The sequence below is a fragment of the Halichoerus grypus genome, chromosome 2, assembly GCF_964656455.1.
Source record: "Halichoerus grypus chromosome 2, mHalGry1.hap1.1, whole genome shotgun sequence".
NCBI classification, from domain to species: domain Eukaryota; kingdom Metazoa; phylum Chordata; class Mammalia; order Carnivora; family Phocidae; genus Halichoerus; species Halichoerus grypus.
In genome coordinates this window covers 175032599-175054877 of record NC_135713.1, presented here as the reverse complement: position 1 = coordinate 175054877, position 22279 = coordinate 175032599, and the positions used below count along the sequence as shown (strand labels likewise).

Here is a 22279-nt window from a genome sequence, read left to right as displayed (position 1 = left end):
GTGTAGGTATATCTGTGTGTTGGTATGTGTTGTTAAATGAGTGTGCCTGTGGGGGGGGTCCATACATGTATACATCTGTGTGTCTGTGGGGGGGTATTAGCACGCTATGTGTGAGTCTCCATGGGTGTGCAAGCATGGCTGTCTATAGGAGGAATCTGGGTGGGTGTCTGTGTGTGAAAGGTAGGGTGCCTACTGGGTGACTTCTAAGGGGTTTCTCAGAACTCATGATATCGGTAATAAAACTAGAACTGCCATGAACACACCAGGACAGCTGTGGGAGGCCAAAGCTGGAAGGGTGGACAGCCCCTCGAAGAGGGAATAAGACCCAAAGTTGGGACAGGGCAAAGAAATGGGCCAGCCAGACCAGGGCTGAATAAGCACCAGTCCCATGAGAGCCAGCTGCATGGGGCTGGGCCAAATGCCTGGTGCGACTCAGAAACCCCAGGTTCTGTAGAGCAGGAAATCTGAGGCCTCCAGGAAAGAGCACAGGCTAGGGGGCAGCCAGACCTTGGTGTGGCTCCTGACCTGCTTCTTAGCAGCTGTGTGACCTCAGGCATGTCCAAGCCTTGGTTTTCTCTTCTGTAAAATGGGAGTAATCATACCCACTGCCCAGTGCCTAGAACTAATAAGAAAATGCAAGCCCAGTGTGAAGCACACAGTGGGGGCTCTACAGCTCCTCCCCTTAGGGCCTGAGGATATCTTACGCTCTTTGGGATGGAAATCAATAATAAGGAAAGCACACCTGAGCCATGTCTGAGCTAAGCCCTTGCTAAGTGACATCTCAGGTAACCCATGGACACTCCTGCTATTGTTTCACACAGAAGTCTCTGCCCCCACCAGGGGTCCCTGGCAGGCCCTGCTGGGCTGATGTGAAGCAGGGAGGCCACTCTGGCCCTGGTCTCCTGCATTAGGCTCTGAGTCGAGCTGCTTCTTTCATGGAAATGCCTTTTGCTGGGCCAGAGGGCGTTTGCCCAGACTCCCTGCCCTTTCCCAGCCGAGGCTGACTTTACCCCTGATCCCTTATCCCAGCTCACATTTCCAAGGATCAGGCCCATGGGATTTCAAAAGACCTCTTCCTTTATTCACTGGCTAGCCTGAGGCATCTCCTTTTATTTCTCTGAACCTCAGTGTCTTTATCCCTGAAATGGGGATTCATAGCCAACATCCTGCCAGTGAAGGTTCAGTGGGAGCCCATGGGTGCAGGTGCTTTGAATAAAGCCTTCAACACAGGTAAGGAATTAGCCTCTTGGGTATCCCAGATGTGGGGGGCATCCTTCAACATGGGCATTAGAATGTCCCCCTTTGGTGTCCCCTGGTCTCCTTAGGAACTCAACACACTGGTGCCAGGTGGCCAAGTCACCCTCCACCAGTCTGTGGCTCGCCTACAGTTTGCTCCAAGGTGGAAAGTAAGGGAGGAAATAACCACATCCCACAAGGGTTTGAGGCAGCTGGAACCAGTTGCTTCCCCGAGAACTTCAGGACCTGGAATGCACTTCCCCAGTTGTGAATTCATCCTGGCCACCAGCCCTGCCCCCACACCAAGCACGCCAGCGACAACAGTACCCCTCAGGCTTAGGTTCCTCAAACACTAAATGGAAGTAGAGGCCCTGCCTCTTGTAGGAAGTAGTTGAGGTGCGGGATCCCTGGGAATTGGACCCAGGTCGAGGGGTCACTCACAGATCCAATTGATTTTGGCCCAAACCACTTATTCTCAGGAAGAGGATTCTGGGGCCCAGAGAAGAAAGTCACATTGTCCGCGGTCTCACGGCTGGAGCCAGAGCTTAGCCTCGTACGGACTCCCCTGCTAGCAGTAGGTGAATGTGTAGATAACTATTGAAGCACCAAAGGTTTGATCCTATCCTGCATTAGACGTTGAAGAGGTGGGAGCTGGAAGCCTAGTGCAGGGAAGACACCTGGCTGGGGTCACAACAAGCTGGTGACTGTGTCCTGTTGGAAATGACCCTAGCTGGTGTGGACTGGGCTGCTTTCTAGCTATGTGCCTTTAGTTAATAATAAAGGAGATGATCTCCCAGAGTGCCAGAGCTCATCCAGGAACGTTAAGGGTCAGCTGGAATCAGACTTCCAAAGCCTTCCCCCCACCCCAAATCAAAGTAGCAATCTGGCCTCACACCTTTCCCCTCCCGTTCAAACTTGACCCAGAGCCTTGGTGGCTTTTAACCCAAGGGAGAGATTCTCAGGCTGACCGCCGTGCTTTCCCCATTCCCCACCACCTCCCACTGGCATAATGCAGCCCCAAAGCTTCCCCAGGGCTTCTGGAGCCCAGGGGTTACAGCAGGTCACCAGAGCAGCTCCGCAGGGCTCGCCCCAGGGGCCCCACCCTGTATGCCCCCCCCATCCTGTACGCCCCCCCGCCCAAGACCGCAGTGGAAACGGTGTGGAGCTGGAGGAAGGAGCTTAGGCTGACTTCTGGGCGGGAGGAGCACCGGATCCCGCCCTTCGGCCGCTGAGCTGCCTCAGCCTCCTATCCCGCACCGCTGCACCGTCCGTCCAGTCGGCCCCGCAGGCCAAAGCAGTCTGTCGGGCATGCGGGGGATCCAAGCCCATACCCCCGCTTCTGACAGGCATGGAAGGCCAGAGTCGGGACCTTGGGAAGTCCCCAGCCCAGCCGGGCACACAGAAGGTAGCCGGGCGGTTTTTCAGCCAGGGTCTCGCGGGTCGGGGAGCTGGCACCCTAGGACAGTCCCAAGGGGAAGGAAAGAAGCCTCGCTCGTGGTCGTGTGTCTGCAGCCCCACCACAGCCCCATTCGGACTCTGCGGAGCCTCTTGGTCCCTCTGGTGCTTGTGCCCGTCTGTAGGCCTGGAACTACGTCAGTCTGTGGCTCTGTCTTCATGCCCATCTCTGTGGATCTCTGCGTCCACCTCCTGCTCTAGCCCGGGGCCGGCAGTCCGGCCGCGGTCTGGCCCCTGGCCTGGAGCGCCATCTCGTGGGCACTTGGGGAGTTGTCGCGGCTCGCGGACGGGGCAAGCAGCGGGTTTGCTTTGGGCGGGGAGCTGCGGAAGGTACCCAGGGGAGGAACCGGGAAAAGAGCAGCGGCCGTCGGCTCCGGGAACCAGGTGCTTCGGTGTGGGTGTGGGGTGGGGCGAGCAAATCTGAGCCTCCGAGAGCTCAAAAGGAGCTCCAAGAGCAAATCAGAATCCCAGAATCCGACGTTGACATCAACGCATTCACCGAGGGCTGACCAGGCTGCACTCCCGAGGGCGCTCTCCGGGGAGTGCCCAGAGAGGACCCGGAGCTCAGGTTCCTTTCCCTTTGCCCTCTTCCCTCTGCTGTCCAGTCCCTAGAACACGAGCGCTCGGCCCCTCGCCGGCCCCTGCCTGCTGGGCTGGTGCTCCAAACTTTGAGATCCAGGTCGGCAAAGGAGAGGAAAGAGTGGGGTTGGATTTGGGGTACTTCCCAAAGCTGGGAAGAAGGCAGGCTCAGCGTTTAGACTTCGATCTCATGGAGACTCTGTCCCTCGAACCATCCAATATCCAGGAAAAGGGGTGGTGGTGGGGAACTCGAGCCGAGGCATTCACCTGTGTAGGTCCTGGGCAGCAGGAAGCTGAACGTTCCCCTCTAGCTTCAAGGGATGCCCTGAGTGGGCCTTCACGGTACGCAGGGGAGGCGGACCCCAGTTCAGCGCCTTTGGGTGGCGGGCGGGGCCAGGCCACTAATGCTGTACATTTCCTCCGCCGCCGCGTTTGGGGTAGGGGGGAGGATAGCTGGAGGGGCTCGGAAGACGGTTAACCTAAGAGGAAGTGAGTTGCTCTAGGTCTCGAGATCCGTGCTACTTCGCCGCTAGGGGTCTCACAGAGCCCCCGCACCCACATCCCCAGTGTCCAAGATCCCGTGAGTCACACTCACCATCCCGCACCCACAAGCACAGTTCCCTCTCTGACCCCACAGTCTCAACGCACACGGCCCCGCAGCGATCCCTCAATTCCCATCACCCCAAACAGACCTTCCACACATATCCGCGCGCGGGCCATTCTGCCGTCTAGGGCCCCTGGTGCCAGGCCCAGAAGGGTTAAGAAGGCCTTGGGGCACCAGAGCGGCGGGAGGCGAGGCGCCCGGGCTAATTGGCGATCCCGGGAACAATGAGGGATGTGAGGCAGGGGAGACGGGTAGCTTAATTGGGCCAGGGAGGGGCCTGGCCTTCGTCTGGGGCAAGGCCCTGCTGCTGGCCGCGCGGTTCCCGCAGCCGAACTCAGGTTCGCTGCTGCGACCCAGTGGAGCGCCGCGAGGGCGACTCCGGGAGGAGACTCGCCGGTGGGGGAATGGGGGACGACTCCCCAGGCTGCACTCAGGGCCTGGGGCCTCTCGAGGCCCTGCAGCATCACTCCACCCCATCTGGGACGCGGCAACAACCACGCGGCGAGAATGCGGCCGCAACGAGGCCGGCCACCCTGCCTAGCGTTTGCAGCGACCCTCCCCGAGTTCCCCCCTCTGCACGCGGCTTGAGGTCGGTGCTGCCCCCTGGTGTCAGCCGACTGCTGAGCACTCGCCGCCTCTTGCCGGCTTTCCTTCCTAGACGTGCAGTGAGAAACCGGAAGAAGTGAACGCGCCCCTGCTCTTCGAATTTTCGGGGCGTTTTGAGCCCAAAGCGACCTCGAATAAGCACACTGCCACGAGGGATTCTACTTGAGCTGAGAAAGGGGTCTCTCTGGCCCGCCCCGTTCCTGGACTAACCCTTCTCTGTCCTGCCTGCGGAAGGTCAGAGGCGGCGAAGAAGCTGGCCCCCCTCCCCCCCACTCTCTGGGGGCTGGGACAGCCTTCTGCGCCGATTCACTGTCTCACTGGCCAAGCCCCTCACCGAATTCAGCGTAGCCTGGGTCCAGCTCCCTCCCTGGGAGAGGCGGACATGGTTCTCTTTCCTTGCGAGTGTGTTGGCCCGCGGAGGTGTCCAGGGCACTTGGAGGCCTGGATACTATCAATTCCAACTCCACCTTCACCCTTCCTTCATCTCACCATTCCTGGTGTTCCTGGTGAGTTGGGGACCCGTGCTTCCCGCCCCGCCAAGTGCCCTAGGTGGGCAGGCAGCGAGTAAGTCCGGGGCTGCACGGACTCCCAAGGCTTAAAGAGGAGAGAACGGGGAAGGAGGTGGGGGGCTCAGTGACGCATAGATAGACCCAAGGGTGGGTTAAAGGAGTGACGGCCCATCTCCCACCCCTTCCCACTACCAGGATTTGGGGCCGGAGACACCTGTCGGCTGGATGAAGCAGAGATGAGCTCAAAGGTTGGGAGGCAGCTGTCCTTGCAGAAGTAGGCGGGGGGGCGGGGAAGAACGTGCCTAATGGAGACTAACACAGTGGGACCCCTAGAGATAGCCCCGTGGAGCCCGTTATTATACCAGGGAAAACTGAGGCAGGAAAGGTAGTAGCCTATTGACCCACACTCCCCACACCCCCGAGAGATCTAGATGAGTTACACGGGAGAACTCTCAGGTTAGATTCTGCCACTCCAGTCAACAACCCTGACAAGGAGAAATGTTTCTTTTTTCTTCCTTTTTTCTAAGTAATCTCTACATCCACCTGGGGGTCCGAACTCAGGACCTCCAGATCAAGAGTCGCATGCTCTACCGACTGAGCCAGCCAGGCGCCCCGAGAATTGTTGCTTTTTGAGGTTCGGGAGGCAGAGAGATGGAAAAGGATTCTAGGGTCCGCGATATCGGGTGCACCACGGCCAAGCTCCTCAGAAGGGAGAGAGGGAGTAGGGTGCAGCCATCTTAGCAGCTCCGCCTACCCAGAGGCGCTGAAAGGGGATGCGTTTCCACTCTGGAGCCCCAGAGAGGGAGCCAGGAGTCCCGGTGCGGAGGGGCTGGGGCGGCGGCCCGAGGCGAGTGGCCAGCAGAGGGAGCCCGGCCCCTGGCCTGGGAGGCTGCGGGCGCGGGAAGCGCGAGGGGGGCTCGCAGCGGCTCGGCGCCTCCCGGCCCAGCCCGCGGCCCTCGCCGGCGCCGCCCGGCCTCGCAGCTCCGCCGGCCGCCCCAGCCCGCTGCCGCCCCCGGGGTGCAGCTGCCGCCGAGCAGGGGGCGCCCAGCGTTTTGTCCCCGCCTCCAGTCCCTCCTTACGCGCTTGCTGCGCCCCTGTCCCACGCGGCCCACAGAGCGCACAGCGCCGTTCACTTCGCATTGCAGCGTTTTATTGTTTTCTCGCGTTTTTGTCTTTTCGTCTCGCTCCGTAGCGAAAAGTGAAAACCTGAGGTGGAGCCCGCGGGCCGGGCGAGCAAAGCCCGGGTGGAGGGGCCGAGGGGCTGGCGGGGTGGGAGTTCCTCCGGGGGTCGGGGCTTCTCCCGCAGCCAAGGACCCCCCCCCAAGCCCTGTACAATATAGATGCTCATGTAAAATGAAAAGAAATTTTAAATGCTATGAATTAATCTCTAGATATTATGTACACAGCAATGTACACCTTTGAATAAATTAATACCAATTTGCATATTCTGGGAACCTTAAAGCTTATTTACACAAATTACCATTTATTTCATAAATATCTTTTTTTTTTTCCCTGGGGACTCAAGGCAGAAGTGCCACTCCCTCCGCTGACCCGGGGGGGGGGGAGGGGCGCCTGTCTTTTTGGGGGAAGAAGTGGGAGGACTAAAAGAACAGGTCCCTCCCAGCTCAAGTCTACACTGACTTCAGTCTTCACTGAGCCCAGCATCCCTCACTGCAGATTCTCAAGCGGTCCAGGCCCAAGGCTAGGGGCTCTGGGCTTCTCTCCGAGGCTCCCATCCCTGACTCCTGCACCTTCTGGCTCTGGAAGAGGCCGCTGGGCGGGGCGATGAGGCCTGCCCACAGCGCCGGAGGACCCAGAGGGGCCCCTGGCCAATGCCACCTTGCCACTGGAGCAGATCTGGACCATGACCAGTGGCTCCTAAGCGACTGCGTTCCCGGCAGCTGGGTTCCTTGTGAGGCCCAGGGAAATGGCCCAGGCCCCGGCTGGCTGGTCGGGCGGGCCTCTGTTCCGGCTGCTGCAGCCCGCTTTTGCTCCTTTATGTAAATAAATACCCATTCTGTGCTGTACACGTGCCAAGCAGCAGGGGCAGGCAGCCCGGGAGGTCTGCGTGGCAGCGGAGCTGCTGGGCAGCCCCCTCACTTGGGCGACTCCCTGCCGGGGGAGAGGGCTCGCTGGCTCTCCAGCCCACTCACCAGTCTCTGGATGCTCTGCAGTTCACTGGCCGCCTCTTTGGCTGAGCCGCTGGGTGACAGGGCACCCCGGGAAGGGCCCCCAACCTTGCGGAGAGCCAGCTCCGGCAGCGGGCTGGGCTCCCGGCTGTTGCCGCCGGCAGCCTTGGAGCCGTCGGCCGCCAGCCCAGTGGTGAGGAGGCTCGCGCCGGGCGGGAGCGTTACCGGGATCTGGTAGGGGCTGAAACGCAGGCGGGGCCGGGCACTGCCCAGAAAGTGGCTCCGGGACAGGGAGCCTGCGGCGGCGGCAGCTGCGGCCGCAGCACTGGTCGCTGGCAGAGCAGAGGCCGCGGCCGCAGCGGCTGCCATGTACGTGTAGGGGTAGGGGAAGAGGCCTCCGAAAGTGGGCATTGGGATTCCCTGAAAGAAACAGAACAAGACAAGGGTTAGGCAGCCTGCCTGAGGTGTTCTGAGGGGAAGCTGGGGGCTGGGGTGGTGCTGCCAGCACCCGACGGTGCTAGGAATAGAAGCCCAGAGCTCCCAGAACTGTAACCCCAAGCAGCACAGGTAGGCATGAGCCAGTATGCTGCGGCCAAACCCCTTAGAAGGGAGCCCACTTCGGGTGATGAGACAGGTCTGGCGCCATCAAGCTCTGTGCCCGGTATTCAGTACGAGTGAGGGGAAGACAGGCCCAGTGGCTGGCCTAGCACCGGCAAAGGCCTAGACGGGGGAAACTGGGCAGGCACAGAGCCACGTGGTAAGCAGGCAGCTTTGGCTGTCTTGGGAGGTTCTGTCACTTAGAACAGTGTCCTCCCCAGCCCTGCTTTCTGCAGGTGCTCCCCAAAGGACTGAGGAAGCACCGACAAGGGGGGGGAGGAGCTCTGTAAATTCTGCTTTTACCTGCCTGCCTGCTCAGGGATCTCCTGCCTGGGCCAGGAGAAGGGCATAGATGCCAATCCGTTTACAAACTGGCCTGGATATTCTACAGAGAACTCCTGGCGGCACCTCAGTGGCAGCTGAGGAAGGAATTCAAAGTCTGCCTGTGGAGAGCACAGTAGCCAGGAGACCCTGGATAAACACCGTCTGAGTCCGTGAGGCCCGACTTTTGGATTATCTGACCTTTGAGATAATGGCTCACTCCCCAGAGTATGAAGGTATGGGGAGGAGTGCAGGGAGCTGACTGCGCTGGGCTTCCAGGGAGCCTCAGGCCTGGCTCAGGCAGGGAGAAGGAAAGAAGCAGCTTAGTCAGGAATGAGAAAATATCCTTCCCGAGAAGGTCAAGCCCTACTGGGCTTTCAGTCCTGGCATCTCAGGTGGGGAGGAAGGAGGGAGGCTTCAGACCTCCCCAAAGCCGGCTCTACCTGATGGCCAGGGCCAGGCTACCCTGGCACAGGAACGTGACCACTAGCAGGATACCCAGTGATGCCTCCTGAGTGCCTGCTCTCAACCTGGTCTTGCACCTGTTGCCCAGACTGTACCTAGAAGCCCTGACTTCCCCATGACCCATGCTGGGGAGGAGGCATTCGCATACACACAGAATCAAGGATGCACATTAAATCTCCAAGCCCTGAGCTCCATTTTCCAGAGGCTTCCTTGCCATCTCAGAGCCACAGATACACGTGATGTGAGTGCTTCCCTCACTCCACACATCCCTGACACTGAAAAACCCATTTCAGAATGCCCTCCCCCACTTCCAAAGTATCTGCTTCTGAACCAAAGGAGCCTTCTGAGACCTGAACTCCTATTTTCCTTCCCTTAAGATAAGATCTCAAGGGTTCAATTTGCCAGAAACCTCAGAGGGAAGAAAATGAATGTAGAGATTCCAAATCTTTCCACAGGGAATATTCCACCCAAGCAACCAAAGAGGCCGCTCTCCCCGTTGGATCTCCGTATTTTGCTGCTGGCCAGTTTCATAAAGTCTCCCCTGGGAGCTCAGAATTTCAGCCTGGGCCTGGGGAACTGAGCCCCTCTTCCCTGAGATGTGTGGCTGGAGGAGTTGGGAGACCCAAGGTGGGGTGGGGGGGAGGAACAGTCCTGTTCTTTGTCAGGTCAGAGGACTTCCTGGAGGGCCTGAAAGGCGCCAGAGGCATCTGAGAGGTGGGTCATTGTGGTGGTCGATTGTCCAGAAAATATTGCAAATTTTCCTACTCCCTTTTTCCAGGCATCTAAGCCTTTCAGGGACTGACAGTGAGCCAAGAGTTTTTGTTTCCAAGAGAAGTGTCCTGAGGCCAGGAAAGTGGACTTCACAAAACCCAGAGGCAGATCCAGTCTGTCAGAGGAAGAGTCTAATGGGTGCCACTCGGTGCTGGAGGCATAGGGAAGGGACCCCCAAAGAGGGTCAGGGACTTGTCCAGAGTCACACACGAGTCAGAAACAGTGCTCTGGCCAGACCCTAGACCTACAGTCTTAGTCTCCCTGCATCTAGGTGTCCTGGAGAGTGTCCATCGGGTCTTGCCAGGACAGAGTCATTGCCCGCGGGAAGCTCAGAGCCCCCGTGGCACCGTCGGGCCCTATGCCCACCTCGCTCTTTCTCCCTCCAGATCACAGGCCTTACCTGAGATGCCAGCATATGCTGGGAGAGGTGGAAAGGGAAGGGCGCAGCAGTGCTTGCGGCGCTGGCCGCGGGACCCAGCCCGCCTGCGTCCAGCCCGGTGGCGGCCCCTGGCCCGCCTCCTGCAGCACTGCCGCCGCCGCCGGCCACCGAGGCCAGCAGGTGACCCATGCCCATGGCGGAGAAGGCTCCGGGGCCCATGGCGAACTGTCCCGGGTGCAAGAAGAGCGGCTGGCCGGCCCCCAGCGGCCCGAAGAACTGCTGCCCGTGCAGATGGCCGGAGAAAGCCAGGCCCGGCAGGTGTCCGGCGCCCAGGGGGGACGCACTGTCCGTCTGCACCACCAGCGGCGCCAGGCCGGGCTCCTTGCCCTCGCCCGCCTCCTTGCGCCCGTCGTCCTTCCGCCTCGCTTCGGCGCGCTCCTTCTCTAGGCCCCGCAGGCCGAACGGGCCGTCCGCGCCGCTCTCGGCCGGCTCCTTGCCCCTCTCCGGGCTGCGCCGCTCCCGGGCGCGCTCAGGTTCGGTCAAGCGAGGGGGGCTGCCGCTGTCCAGGGCCGGGCTGCGGCCTAGCGCCGGCCCCGCGCGCTCCTCGCTCAGCCTCTCCGGCTCTGGGTCGCTGTCCGCGGCGCACGACTTCTCCTCGGCTGCGGGGAGAGAGGACGCGCGAGGTCACAGGGGCCCGGGAGGAGACAGACGCGAGGCCTCCCCCGGCGTCTGGGCCGGGTCGGAGAGACTGGGAAAGGCCTGCTCTCGGGGAAGCCGCGTCCGAGGAGCTTCTAGATCCTCGTCGGGCAGGGGGCAGCTGCAGGTCACCTAATCTCAGGCCCCGTATTTAGAGATGGAGAAACGGAGCCGTGTAAAGGAAACTCACTGCCGGAGTCACACAGCGCCCGGGGCCTGGCTCGGAGTCCAGCCAGATCGTCTAGCTACGGGGGGCCGCCCCTCCCAGGGAAGGCCTGGGTCGGACGCCCCGTCCCAGACACACTGCTGACGGTTACCCGGTTACCCGACGCTGAGCAAAGAGCCAGCCCGGCGCCTTGAGGAGTCCCTCCCCTCCACCACCCCCCCGCCACCTCCACCCCCGTCCGACCACCCGACCCTCACCTCGGGTTCGATGCAGGCGCAGGGGACTAGGCGCTGACCCCGGGGAGGGTGGCGGTTCCCGCGCGGGGGCAGGGTCGCAAGACGAGGCGTCCGACTCCGCGCCGTCGCGCTCGGGCTTGCAGTGTTCCTCGTACAGCCGCAGGGACGGCAGCGTCAGCTGCTTCCTGGGGATGAGCGGAGGGAGCGGGTCAGAGGCGCGTGCACACAGCCCCGCGTCCTGCTCGCTCAGGCACCCTCCGTGGAGCCGGCTGGCTCACCCCTCACCTTTTCTCCCGCCGGCCATTCCCGGTGTCCCGGAAGCCCTTGGCAAACGGGTTGTTGTCGATCTTCAGCTGCGTGATCTGCGGGGGGGGGGGGGGGGGGGGACGGAGGGGGCGGCGCCAGGTCAGGAAGCGGCTCCTGCAGCCTGGCCTGGGGCACCCCGAGGTCAGAGGAGGCCGGCCCAGAGGAGAGACCCGCGAAGGTCCGCTTGGTACCCGCCCGCCTGGGATAGGACGCTCCCAGCCGGAGGACGAGGTGAGGCCGGCGGGCCTCGCGGGAAGCCACGGGGGTCTCTCCTCCTCCAAAAACTTTATTCGAGGCATATTCTCTTACCTTGTACACACAAGCCCAAAGCTGTGCGCAGAGCAGAGATCTGCCCAAGCATGCACCCAGGGCCACTCGGTCACTCAAGTTAAACAAACCGGGCATCTGAGCAGGCGCGCACAGGGACAGCAGAGCACACGCAAGTCCACACCACAGGCACAGATCACACTCACGGGCCCGCGCACACGCAAGCACACACAGACAAAACAAATGCGCACAGAACCAAACGAATCCGCACACCTCCACACGTATCCAAGGCACCCAAAAGATTGCCGCATACCCGCATACACATCGTCTCACAAAGACAAAAAGAATGACCGGCAGGGCACTTGGACACTCTCTGGAGAGGGGTACACACGGGCACAGGCCCAGAGGGAGTGCTTCTCTGCCCCTCTAGAGAGAGAGTGTAGAAAGGCAGCAAGAAGAAAAAGCCCTTTAACTTAAAGGAAAAGTCTCTAAACACCTCCCAAGGGGTTGGGGCCTGGTCGGATGGGGGGGGGGTGCTTTGGGAAGCTGTGTCACCTGTCCCGCCCTCTGGCACCCCCTGGGAGAGTGAAAACTGGGCCCTGGGTTCCTATCGCTGGTTTCCAAGCCGCCAGGAAGCCAGGGCAGATTGCCTCAGGCTCCCTCTCTTCATTTAAATTCCCGTCCCTGAGCCAAGAAATAAACGAATAAAATGTAAAAATGTCAGCGCGGTCCCGGAGTCTCTGCTAATTGCTAAGTAAACATCCCCACCCCAACGAGCGCCCAGCTGTTCGGGCGCCCGGGGAGCCTGTGTGTACGTGTCACCGACTTGGGAGGGAGCCTGGGGGATTTCGGTGGGTGCTGCGTTTACGGATGCAAGACTTGGTGCTGGGGAGTGAGCTGTGAGGGCGCAGGGTGGGTCCTGGGGGCTTGGGGCGGATGTGAGTGATGGCTTGGAGCCTGCAGGTGTAAGGGGGCGTCGGTGCAGGGCCTGGGCCCGCTGCCCACCCAGCGCACCTTGTCGTTCTGGTAGGCAGTGACCGCAATGAAGTCGGTCTCCGGGAACACGTAGGTGCGGAAGGTGCTGTAGGGCAGCTTCAGGATGTCGTTGGCTCTCACGATGTGGAAGCGCGGTTGGTACTTGTGCATGGAGTTCAGGATCGTCTGTGGGGAGGGCGCGGGTCAGCCGGAAGCCCCCAGCCTTTGGCCCCAGCACTTCTACTCCCTGGGGACCCAACCTCTTTGCAAGTCTCTGTCTCTTTCTTCGTCCGCCTCCTGCACCCCCTCCTCTGCGATTTTCTCCTGTCTTCTCTGCCCCTTTTCTTGCCTATATTTCTTTTTCTTCTATTTTCTCCTCTCAGTTTTCTTTATCGCAGTTTCTCTTTCTCCACTTAAAAAAATTACCCCAGTTGAAAACAGAAATAAAACAAAATAAAAACCCCATAAAACTCCACTCTTAACCTCTCTTCCTGGGCTCATTGCTAAGCCCCTAGTAACTCCACGGAGAGAAGATGTGGACCTTCCAGGGGCTCAACGACTGCCCTACCTCTGAATGGGCAGTCCCTTTTGCCCCATCAACTCCCCCCTCCCATTCACTGGGGGCCTGGCTCAGGCAGAAACGGAGAGAACCCCCAAACTCCCTCCTCCTGGTGGGGCATCTGCCTGTGGGAGGAGGGAAAGGAGTCTTAGGATGTGAAGGGGGCTGGTTTAACTTTTGAATCTCCTAGTTTGGGGGGGAAATGGGGACAGGGGTCAAGGGGAAGGGCAAGGAAAAGCTGAGGTCGGGGTCAGGACTTCCAAGCTCAGCAGTTAAAGACCAGAGGCTGCACAAATGAGTCCCGGTCGCACCTGCCTCCCGCTGGGCTCTAGGAAGAGCTTTGGCAGGCCTGACCCCAGCCGAGATTATGAGCAGCCTGGAGCTTACCGCCCCACAACCCCTTCACTCCCCAGGCCTGCGGAGCCCTCTGGGCCCAGGGTCAGCTAGCACAGGCCACAAGGCAGTGACCCGAGCAGGGGCACTCCGAGGGTTCGGCCAGCGCTCCCCTCCGGGGAATCCCGCCGCCTGCTCTCCCGCCCCCACCCCCTGCGGCACCGGATGCGCAGTATCCGACCCCCTTCCCTGCGCCCGCCCAGCACTCACGAAGCCATGCTTGTCGGAGATGTTGTTGGTCAGTTTCAGCTTGTGGAAAGCCACAGGCTTGGCCATCCACTGCTCTCCCGTGGCCGGGCTGTCCGGGTGGATGTACATGCGTTTGGGCATCTCAGGGTCGGCCTTTCCCGCCACCATCCAGCGCGAGTTATGGAATTTATACCGGCAATCGTCAGCGGCCACAATGTCCATGAGCAGGATGTATTTGGCCTTCTTGTCCAGGCCGCTGACTCGCACCTTGAAAGGGGGAAACATCCTCCTGCGGGAAAGGTGAAGGGGAAGACTCCATGGAACCCGGTTTTATGTCTGAGGACCCCACTCCCGGGCACGCACCACTGCCAGGAGCTTCCCCATCTGTGTTTCCCTGCTGTCGCTGCTTTGCCCCCATCTCACTGCCTGGGAGACCCCACCTGTGGTTGTTATTCCTGGGGGATCCCATTTCCGCTTGTCAAACCCTCTCTTACTATAGGGTTTCCCATCGGCCCTATCCTCAGGTCTGGTGACTGTCTTTCTCCCTCACCCGAGATGAAAGCCGATGTCCAGGAAAGAAATCCAGGCCCCCCTAGAAATACACCTGCTTCTTTTGAATCTCCCCAAAATTCATTCAGGGGATATGCCCACGGGGACTGAAACTCCCAAAAATAAAACCAGAAGATGTTTGCTTGGGGAACTGGGTTACAGCCGAACAAGAACCTTAAGTTTCGGGGGAAGAGGGTGAACCTGAGGCCTGGATTCTCGGTGGCTGAGTCGAAGGGTGGAGGGCTGGGGACTGTGATTTTCTTCTGGCTTTAAGGCCTAGAGCGGTGTGTGAGCAGGGAGCTCCTCGCTCGTGGGCCCGGACAAGGCTCCCAGCCCAGGTCAGGCGGCAGCTGGGCCCGCTCGGGGCTTACTGCCGGAACGGAATGGCGGGCTGGAATCAGCTGGCCAGCCTGGGCCTAGCATGGTGCGAGTCTCATTCTGGGTTCCAGGGTCAGAGGACAGTCCGGGAGATGCTGCACCTCCCCGGAGCTCCGAGAGCCAGACCCGGAGGCAGGAGAGCGAGGCGGCAGGGCTGAGGAGCCGCAGCCGAGATCTCAGAGACCCGCCCGGGCGGAGCCTCGGGGCCTCCTCGGCTTTGGGACTCAGAAAGGTTGGGACTATTCTTTAGGAGCGTGTTTTCGTTTTATTTCATTCGGGAGATTTTGATGGTTTAGTTTTAAAAAATTCGCTCAGTGCCAAATGAGAAAAGTCAACTTGGATGTCTGTGGGAGCTAAGCGTGGGGCCGGGGCCGGGGCCGGGGCCGGCGCCGGGGCCGGAGCCGGGAGCCGCGAGCCGCGAGCGGCGGGCTCGGCGCTGGTCGGTGCTGTCGGGTGCCCCAGCCCGCCCGCCCGCCTGCATGCCCGCCGGCCAGCCAGCCGCCCTACCTCCCAGACTTGGTGATGACCATCTCGGTGCCCAGCTTGTGGAACTGGTCCCACAACTCCTTGGCCTCCAGCGTCACCTTGGGGTCGTCCTCCACCTCGTCCTCGGGCTCCAGGCTCTTAAGCGAGCGCAGATGCGCGGCGGGCGGGTGCGGGCCGAGTGCCGAGACGTGCAGCCCCGCCTCGGCCGCTGCCGCCGCCGCGGCCGCCGCGGCCGCCGCCCCCGCCAGGCCCGGGTCGGGCAGCGGCTTGGCCAGCGCGCCGGGCGGCAGTGCGAGCGCCGGGAAGAAGGAGGGCTGCGCCGCCGCCAGGAAGGCGGACATGGGAAAGTCGGCCGGCCGTGGCGCGTGGAACGGGTGGTAAGCCATGGCGCTGGCCGCCAGCGCCGGCTCTCTCATCGGGACATCCGGCCCAGGCGCCCAGGGGCCGGGGCCGGGGGCGCGCGGCTCGGACCCCCGGCCCGGGCGGCGGCGCGCGCAGAGGAAGGGCGACCCGGGTGGCAAGCGCAGCGGCGGCTTCTCCGGGCTCCCCGTCCGGCGCACGGCGAGGGGCGCGGGGCTCTGGGCGCGGGGGTGGCGGGGGCTCTGCGCGGGGCTGGGCTGGGCTGGCCCGCTCCGGCGCCGGGGACCACGCGCGACTGGTTAGATCTTGTCGTGATCTCTGGAAAACTGTGACTATCTCACATGTCCTGCCCTGCTCGGATCCCCTGCGCTAACGAGCCAGGCCCCCCTTGATTGCTGATTTTACGCTTTTTGGACCAATTGTGGGTCTCCGGGGGCGGGGTTTTGACAGCTCAAGCCAAGCTCCGGCCGGGAGGGGGGGCCGGGGAGAAGGTGTCGGAAGCCTCAGCAGTAAGAAAACATGTCAACAGAATAAAATATTAACCAATGACGGGCCAGCGGGCCCCGAGACCCCTCCCCCTGCCCCGGCCCCCACCCCGCCGCCCGCGCCCGCGGCTGCCTGCGCCCGGACGGGAAAGCGCGGCGGGCCGACCCGACCCGCCGAAAGGGCCTGAGGCGGGGGGCGCCCGGGTCCCAGGGCCCTGGGGAAGGACCCCCAGCCGCACGCCGGCTCCAAGTGCAAAGCATTGACACGGCCCCGAGAGGAGAGGGGGCGCCCTCCTTCTCCCTCGCCCGGCGGCCCGGCCGCTCTGGCCCGCGCCCCAGCTTGGCCTCCGACCCCGCTCTCCGCTGCGGCGCCGCCCGCGGCCCCTGCACTCCGGCAGGGGCTGGAAAGAGAGGCCGGTGGGCGGGCGAGTCGGGAGGCGCGGGCGGCGGAGGTCCTGGAGCGGAACCCAGGTGGCGGGAGCCGGTGAGTGGAGCGGTGGTAGAACCCCGGCGGGGCCGGCGTGGGCGGGAGTGGGACGCGGCCTTGCACTCGGGAAACGCGGGTACCCCCTAGCCCGCGCCTCCATCTCACAGGAAGACTCGGGAGGAACGTGGAGTTCCCGGCAAGCCCTGAACTCAGCCCAGTATCTGTCTGCGTCCCGGATCCAGTCCTGAGTCCTCCGACGGCCCGGAGAGCCGGTCCTCGGGGCTAGGAAGGTGAGCGCATCTTCCGCCGAGCACAGGGAGGCACGGCGCGGGCTGATCCCGGTTCCCAGATTCTTGACCCGCGACCCAACGAATTTTCGCCGCATCCGGTACCGGAGACCCAAGTCTCCCTCATCCTAAACAGCGGCATCGTCTCTCCGCTCTCCGCCACGTTCTTAGAGTTTGTTTCCGTCTCCGAAGCGTAGGTCTCCCAAGTTCAGTAGTTCGGAGCAACGAGTGTGAGGGTCGGAGGGTCTGCGCACACCTGTGGTTGAATCCACCCGCCCCCCCAGTCTTCGTTCTTCAGGAACCCCACTATTTCCCCCCCCATGGTGTGTGTGTGTGTGTGTGTGTGTGTGTGTGTGTGTGTGTTGTGCCCAGTACGGTGGTGCCCACTGTGCACGGCGTGAGCCGCAATTTAAGGAGTGCCCCCAGGGAGTGAAGCGGCCACACACCTGCCTTGAGTCGGGCTCGGGCGCTGACACTCAGACTGATTCCTGGTGGTCGTGTTCTAAAGGACAAGAAGGACCACATAACTACACATGGGTGACACTCCTGCCCGCACAACCTATATAAGTGCGGGCGAGTTCGGCTGGCGAGGGCCCTGTGCCCGCGTGGTAGACGCGTACAGCCCACATCCAACAGTGACCCAGGCAACACTGCCCATCCATTGCGCACACCCAGTCACAGGGCACCTTGTCGCTGCACACTTGGACCTGGCATGTAAAGCCTGATGGTTTGGAGCAGTGCGGATTAGGGACCGGCCAGAGCTGTTTGACCTCCGCGACCTTTTTTCTACTTTTCCAAGCCAGTCCCGGAGCCCTCGCAGCTCCCTTACCCGGCTCGCGAACGAGCGCCGCCCCCACAGGGTTTCTCTTCACGACCCTGCTCGTGGCTGGGTCGCTCCTCTCTCAGTGCCTCCTCTCTGTCCAGAACGAATCTTCGACTCCGCGCTGCGCAGTCTACGCAGAAGGGGCCGGATCCGTTGCAGCTTTGCACAAAGTCCTGCCGGCTCCATTTAGGCGGGATATGGCCCCTCAGGGAGGGACGTGTGTGGGCAGGTTTGCGCAGTCGGTGAGGTGACCAGATAATAGGGCAGCGTTCCTTAGCCAGGAATCCGGGGACGGGCTCGGGGGAATCCGTGAATACATTTGCAAAGTCGTGCGTGTACACATACTTTTGTGCCCATAAGAATGTGTGTACACCTAACTGTGCAATTTGGACATTTTCTTGGGAAAGGTCCGTAGCTGGTCCAGGGGTCCAAGGCCCGGAGAGTTCGAAACACGCTGGCCTGGGTTGTTTGCCGAAGAACCCCCGGCGACGGTGCATGGCTGCATTTGGGGACCACGATCCCACCTGGCCACAGCCACTGGGGCACCGACTTGCCCTCCCGCGGCCACAGGCTCTTTCCGGCCAGGCCCCTGTCGTCTGCCCTGCCTTTCCGTCCCGCAACCAACCCGAGATCTTGCTACAGGCGCTGTCAAGATTCTGAATCTACCCCCCAGCCAAACTCTCCACCGAGGAAGATCCTTGACTCCTCGAAAACCCACGCAGGGGAGGCCCAGGAGGCCTCGGAGCGGCGCCTTGAGGCTCCCAAGCTCCTGCTCGGCCCCTCCCCCACCAGGGTCTACCCCTCTTCCCCTTCCCGGGAACAGGCGCCTCTAGGGGGGTCCCCGGGGCTGAGAGTTCGTGTCTCTTTAAGAGGCCCCGGGGGGCGCCTCGCAAGCCGCCCGGGGCTGGAGGGGGGAGGGCACGGGCGGGGGCGGCTGGCGCCAGGCGGCCGAGGCTCCACAACAAAGCTCCGGCCCCTGTCACTTCGCATCGGCCGGGCCCCGCAGACGGGCGGGGGACGCGCGCTCAGCTGCCCCTCCCTCTCCCAGGCAGTCCTGGGTCCGGGCGTCGGGCGGGCGCGGGCCTCCCGGCCTCCAGCGGGTGGTTGTGCGCCCCTAGTACGCTCCGCGATTCCCGCAACAAGGAAATCGGGCGCGGGGGTGGGGGGTGGGGGCGACCTGGGCCGGGTGGTGCCTTGGTCCTGAGCCTGGCTGGGCCGCCCGTCCGTCCTCGGCCCCGTAACATTTCGCAGGGTCAAGGCCACTGTTGGGACCTTCCCGGGGTTGGGCCTCGCCGATGTCTTTGCTCTGTGTGACTGGGCGTGGACCTGAGTGCGCCCGCGTGGATGGCTTAGGGGTATATGGTCAGTGGCACAGGGGACGTGCGTCGGGTAACGGGGCGCTGTCGTGAGACGAGTACTAAGGATATGATTGTGCCCGGGCTAAGCTCAGGTGACGTGTGTGGCCTATGCGTGTGACCAGCAGTGGAGGTGCCACTGGGCGCCTGTCCCCATCTTGGCGCGTTGTGTGTGTGTGTGTGTGTGTGTGTGTGTGTGTGTGTCTGTGTGTGTCTGTGTGTGGTGGGGGATGCGGGGGAAGACACAGAGTTGCTTCCCAGCCCCGCGCTTCCCGGCCGGACCCGCGCCTCCCGGAGTCTTGGCGCCAGCCAGCCCCGTTTAGCGGCCGGGCCCGGCTCCCCCGCGGTCCCGGCTCTGGCTGGGGTGGGGGCCGCGGCCTCGATGACCCCGGCCCGCAGCGGCCCGGCCTGTCCCGTCCACTTAGACAAATTGCGGCTGACAGGCGCGCAGTCTCTCTGGAGTCGCCGCCCGCCCGACGCCTCCCTCCCGACCCAATTACCCCGCGCGGGGTCGGGCCAAATGGCTGGGATGGGGGGCGTGGGGAGAGCGGGAGGCGCGACCTCTTCACGGCCCGCGTGGTGGCCCCGGCCTTGCTCCAGGAAAGGCGGCGGGGACGCTTTTTCCGGTGAGGTCCCGGGAAGTGCCTGGGCAGACACGGCCCGTGTGGCCCAGTCCCCAGTCTTCCAGGCTAATGCGAAGACGAGGCCCCTCCTGGCCGCTCGGGTTCCGGACGTACCCGGCCTTTGAAGGGGGTCGCTTTACACCCGATGGCGAGGTGCGTCGGCCGGCAACCCAGGGTGCGTCCCCTCCGGCCTTTGGACGACTTCCCCAGAGTTTTGGGGACCCTATAACCCTGGGAGCTCCAGACTATTAGCTGCTCTGGGGTCTTAGTCCGTTGGTGGCCGCTGTCTGCTTGGGAGCAGGGGTCGGCCCAAGTGAGGTGTACATGTGGGAACCTGCGAGTGCGTGGACGTGCACAGCTGTGAAATGGTTGGGTGTGGGTGCTTGGGCTCACGGCGGTGAGAGCAGGTCATGCTGTTGCGGGGCTTGAGAGGGGGGCAAATCTCTTTTTTGGGGGGGCAACTCTCTTAAAGGACCCCCTAAGACCAGCCCACCTGAGAGAGAGGGGGCGGGGCTGGCCTGCGCGCGCTCGCCAGGATCAGGATTCGCTTTCCCAAACGCTTTCGCAGGGAGCGGCCGGGGATTTCCTGGCGCAGCGTCGTCGTCCGGGGCAGCGCCCCACAATCAGGGTTCCAGCTGGGTCGTACCCGCCCTCCCTTTCCCGAGGTAGAGCTACCTGGCCTGTCTGGTCAGCCTCGGGGCCTCCAACCAACCTTTTGCCTTTTTAACCGGTAACTTCCTCTCTGCTGGCTTCAGCCTGGTTGCTCTTCTTGGCAGGACGGGCACCTCTCCCCCTACTTTACAGATGAGGACCCTGAAGCCCAGAGGGGCAGTAATTTGCCACGCAGCTACCAGTGGCAGGGCTGGGATGGGACCTTGGGACCTTAAAAGAGAGCAAGGCCGTCTCCACTCCTTAGCAGCTGGTGATGTCACTGCTGTCCTGACTTACACAGCAGGGCAACACTGAGATTTCAGGGCCCCACCGTCAGGCTGGGCTCTTGTTTTGAATACAAGACAGACAAGACACTCTCTCCCTTTGCCCCAGAGTTTCCGGCTCTAGGTCTGCGGGAGGGGGCCGCCTTTCCAAGTTACACAGGGACAGGGAGCAGCTTCAAACGTCAGCCAGGGGCTGGGTCTGGAAGCTCTTAGGGGTAGGGGATGGAGATGAGTGGGATCAGATCTTGGATTGTGTGGGGGCGCAGGACAGGGAGGTCAGCACAGAATCCCGCCTTCGAAGGGAGCTGGGCGGAGGCATAGGAGGGAGCATGAAGCAGAACGAGGTCGGATTAGCTGTGTGACTTTGTAACCTTGGGCAAGGCCCGGGCCTTCTCTGGGGCTCCGGCTTCTCATCTGCAAAATCAGGACCAACCAGTACTCTCTTAAGTACTTTCTAGTTCAGAAATTCTCTGGTCTGTGCAAATCAGAAAAATCAGCCCTTGAGAAACCACTTCCAACCCCAGACTGGCAGCTGCCTGCCCTGGCCTCTGCTTGCTTCCAGAGCCCGTACTACTGTTGGACAGAGCGCTCGTGTGCCTGGATTTGCCTTGGGACCACTGGGCCTTCTCTCAAATCAATCCCAGATACTGCCCTCCCTCCTTGAGCTGCCACCCCAGCTCCCATCAGCCTCTTCACAGACCATGAAGATATTTTTTCCTCCATCAAATTGAGAGAAAGTCCGTGGTAATTTGCCCTTTGAGCAGGTAGCACTGTGAGAATCGGAGATCACATGGCTTCCTCAAGGTCACTCGGTCAGGCCACAATTAGATGCATGTTCTGATGGCCTCCTAGGTGATGGCATCATGGAGGTCTGCTGGGCTGCTGGGGGGGGGGGGTGAGGTGGAGATTGCCCTTGGTGTTATCTCTAGAGGATAGGAGGCTGGCTGCTCCAGGGCCAGTGGGCAGTAAGGTCCCCCACCCAGGGGCCTAGATCTCACTTCCAGCTGATTACAGGCTGTGGCAGGGTCCATAACCTCCCCAATTAGCCAGGGGCCAGGCCCAAGGCCTCTCTGATAACCCGAGCCCTGTGGCAGCCGCCATGGGGCCAGCTTATCTGGCCTTTCTTATCCTCCCCCTTCCCCCACATACTCAAAGACTTGCCCTGGCTGTGAGCAGATGAATAACCAGATTGTCCTGCAAGCTCAGCCGGCAAGTCCAGCCCTACACCCACAACTTTCCCTGACTGGAGGAGGCCACAGATGTTTTGCACCCCCTGGAGGGAAAGGGCTGAGCCAGGGAGGACTCCTGACTCTAAGCTCCCAGCCAGTTCCCTGCATGGTTGGAGAGAGCTCCCGGCTCTCCATCTTTGCCCCAACCACGAACCCACGTGGAGGCAGAGGGGCTCACCTTTCCTAGAGCTCTGGACCCATCCCCAGGGAGCCAGGCCACGGGGCAGCCTGGCAGCACCCCTCTCCCTGACCTCTTTTGGATGGAAACACTGGTCTGGCGGGGGGTCGGGGCTGTGCCAGGCACATCAAGGTCTCTGATTCGGCCGAAATGGGGGAAAAGCTGCTGCTAGTCTGGCAGCCCCCAGGGGCCGTGCCCAGACCTGCTTATGTTCCCAGCATGCCTCTCTGCAGCCTGTGATTCCTTACCTACCACCACTGCAGGCCCCAGACGGGAGGGACTGGCTTCAGCCACCCTATGTGCGTAAGGCCGTCTACTCAGCCTGTAGAGCCCACTGTGATTCAGGTCCCGCTTCGCCCAATATGCCCAACTGACCCGGTGGCGGGCACTGACGACAAAATCTCCTCTCAGGTGTCATGGGGTGCACGTGAAGGGGGCACAGACCCCAGGAGCTACTCCGGCTCCATCTGGACGGTTGCACGGGAATCCCTGCTTGTGAACTCAACTCTCCCGAGGCTGTTACATTAAACTTTACCCCAAACCACACCTGGCTCAGTGGGTTTTCTTCAATCCTCCCAGGCCCCTCTGGGTTCTCAGGGAAGAGGGGGGACTGGGGCTCGCATTAGTCTCCCTCCTGCTCGATGATACCCCTTTTTGCTCCTCCTGTTCCCATCTCCTTCCTGCCTTTCAAGTCAGGTCTGGAATTGGGAAGGGGTGGGAGAGCAA

General features: G+C 61.8%; 1 protein-coding gene and 1 long non-coding RNA gene across 2 annotated transcripts; one reads left to right on the top strand and one right to left on the bottom strand.

The window, feature by feature from the left end:
* Positions 1-6122: 6122 nt before the first annotated feature.
* On the bottom strand, positions 6123-15586 carry TBX2 (T-box transcription factor 2). The gene is made up of 7 exons (XM_036081769.2): positions 14873-15586; positions 13460-13727; positions 12337-12483; positions 11035-11111; positions 10771-10934; positions 9673-10310; positions 6123-7538 (listed from the first exon to the last, which is right to left on the bottom strand). Exons 1-7 carry the CDS (start codon positions 15265-15267, stop codon positions 7086-7088), a joined length of 2142 nt encoding a protein of 713 aa, XP_035937662.1. The 5' UTR covers positions 15268-15586; the 3' UTR covers positions 6123-7085.
* A 286-nt stretch (positions 15587-15872) lies between these two features.
* Positions 15873-22099, top strand: LOC118529066 (uncharacterized). Its single transcript, XR_013445408.1, has 2 exons — positions 15873-16180; positions 21965-22099. It is a non-coding gene; the product is annotated as an uncharacterized LOC118529066 (long non-coding RNA).
* The last annotated feature ends 180 nt before the right edge of the window (positions 22100-22279 follow it).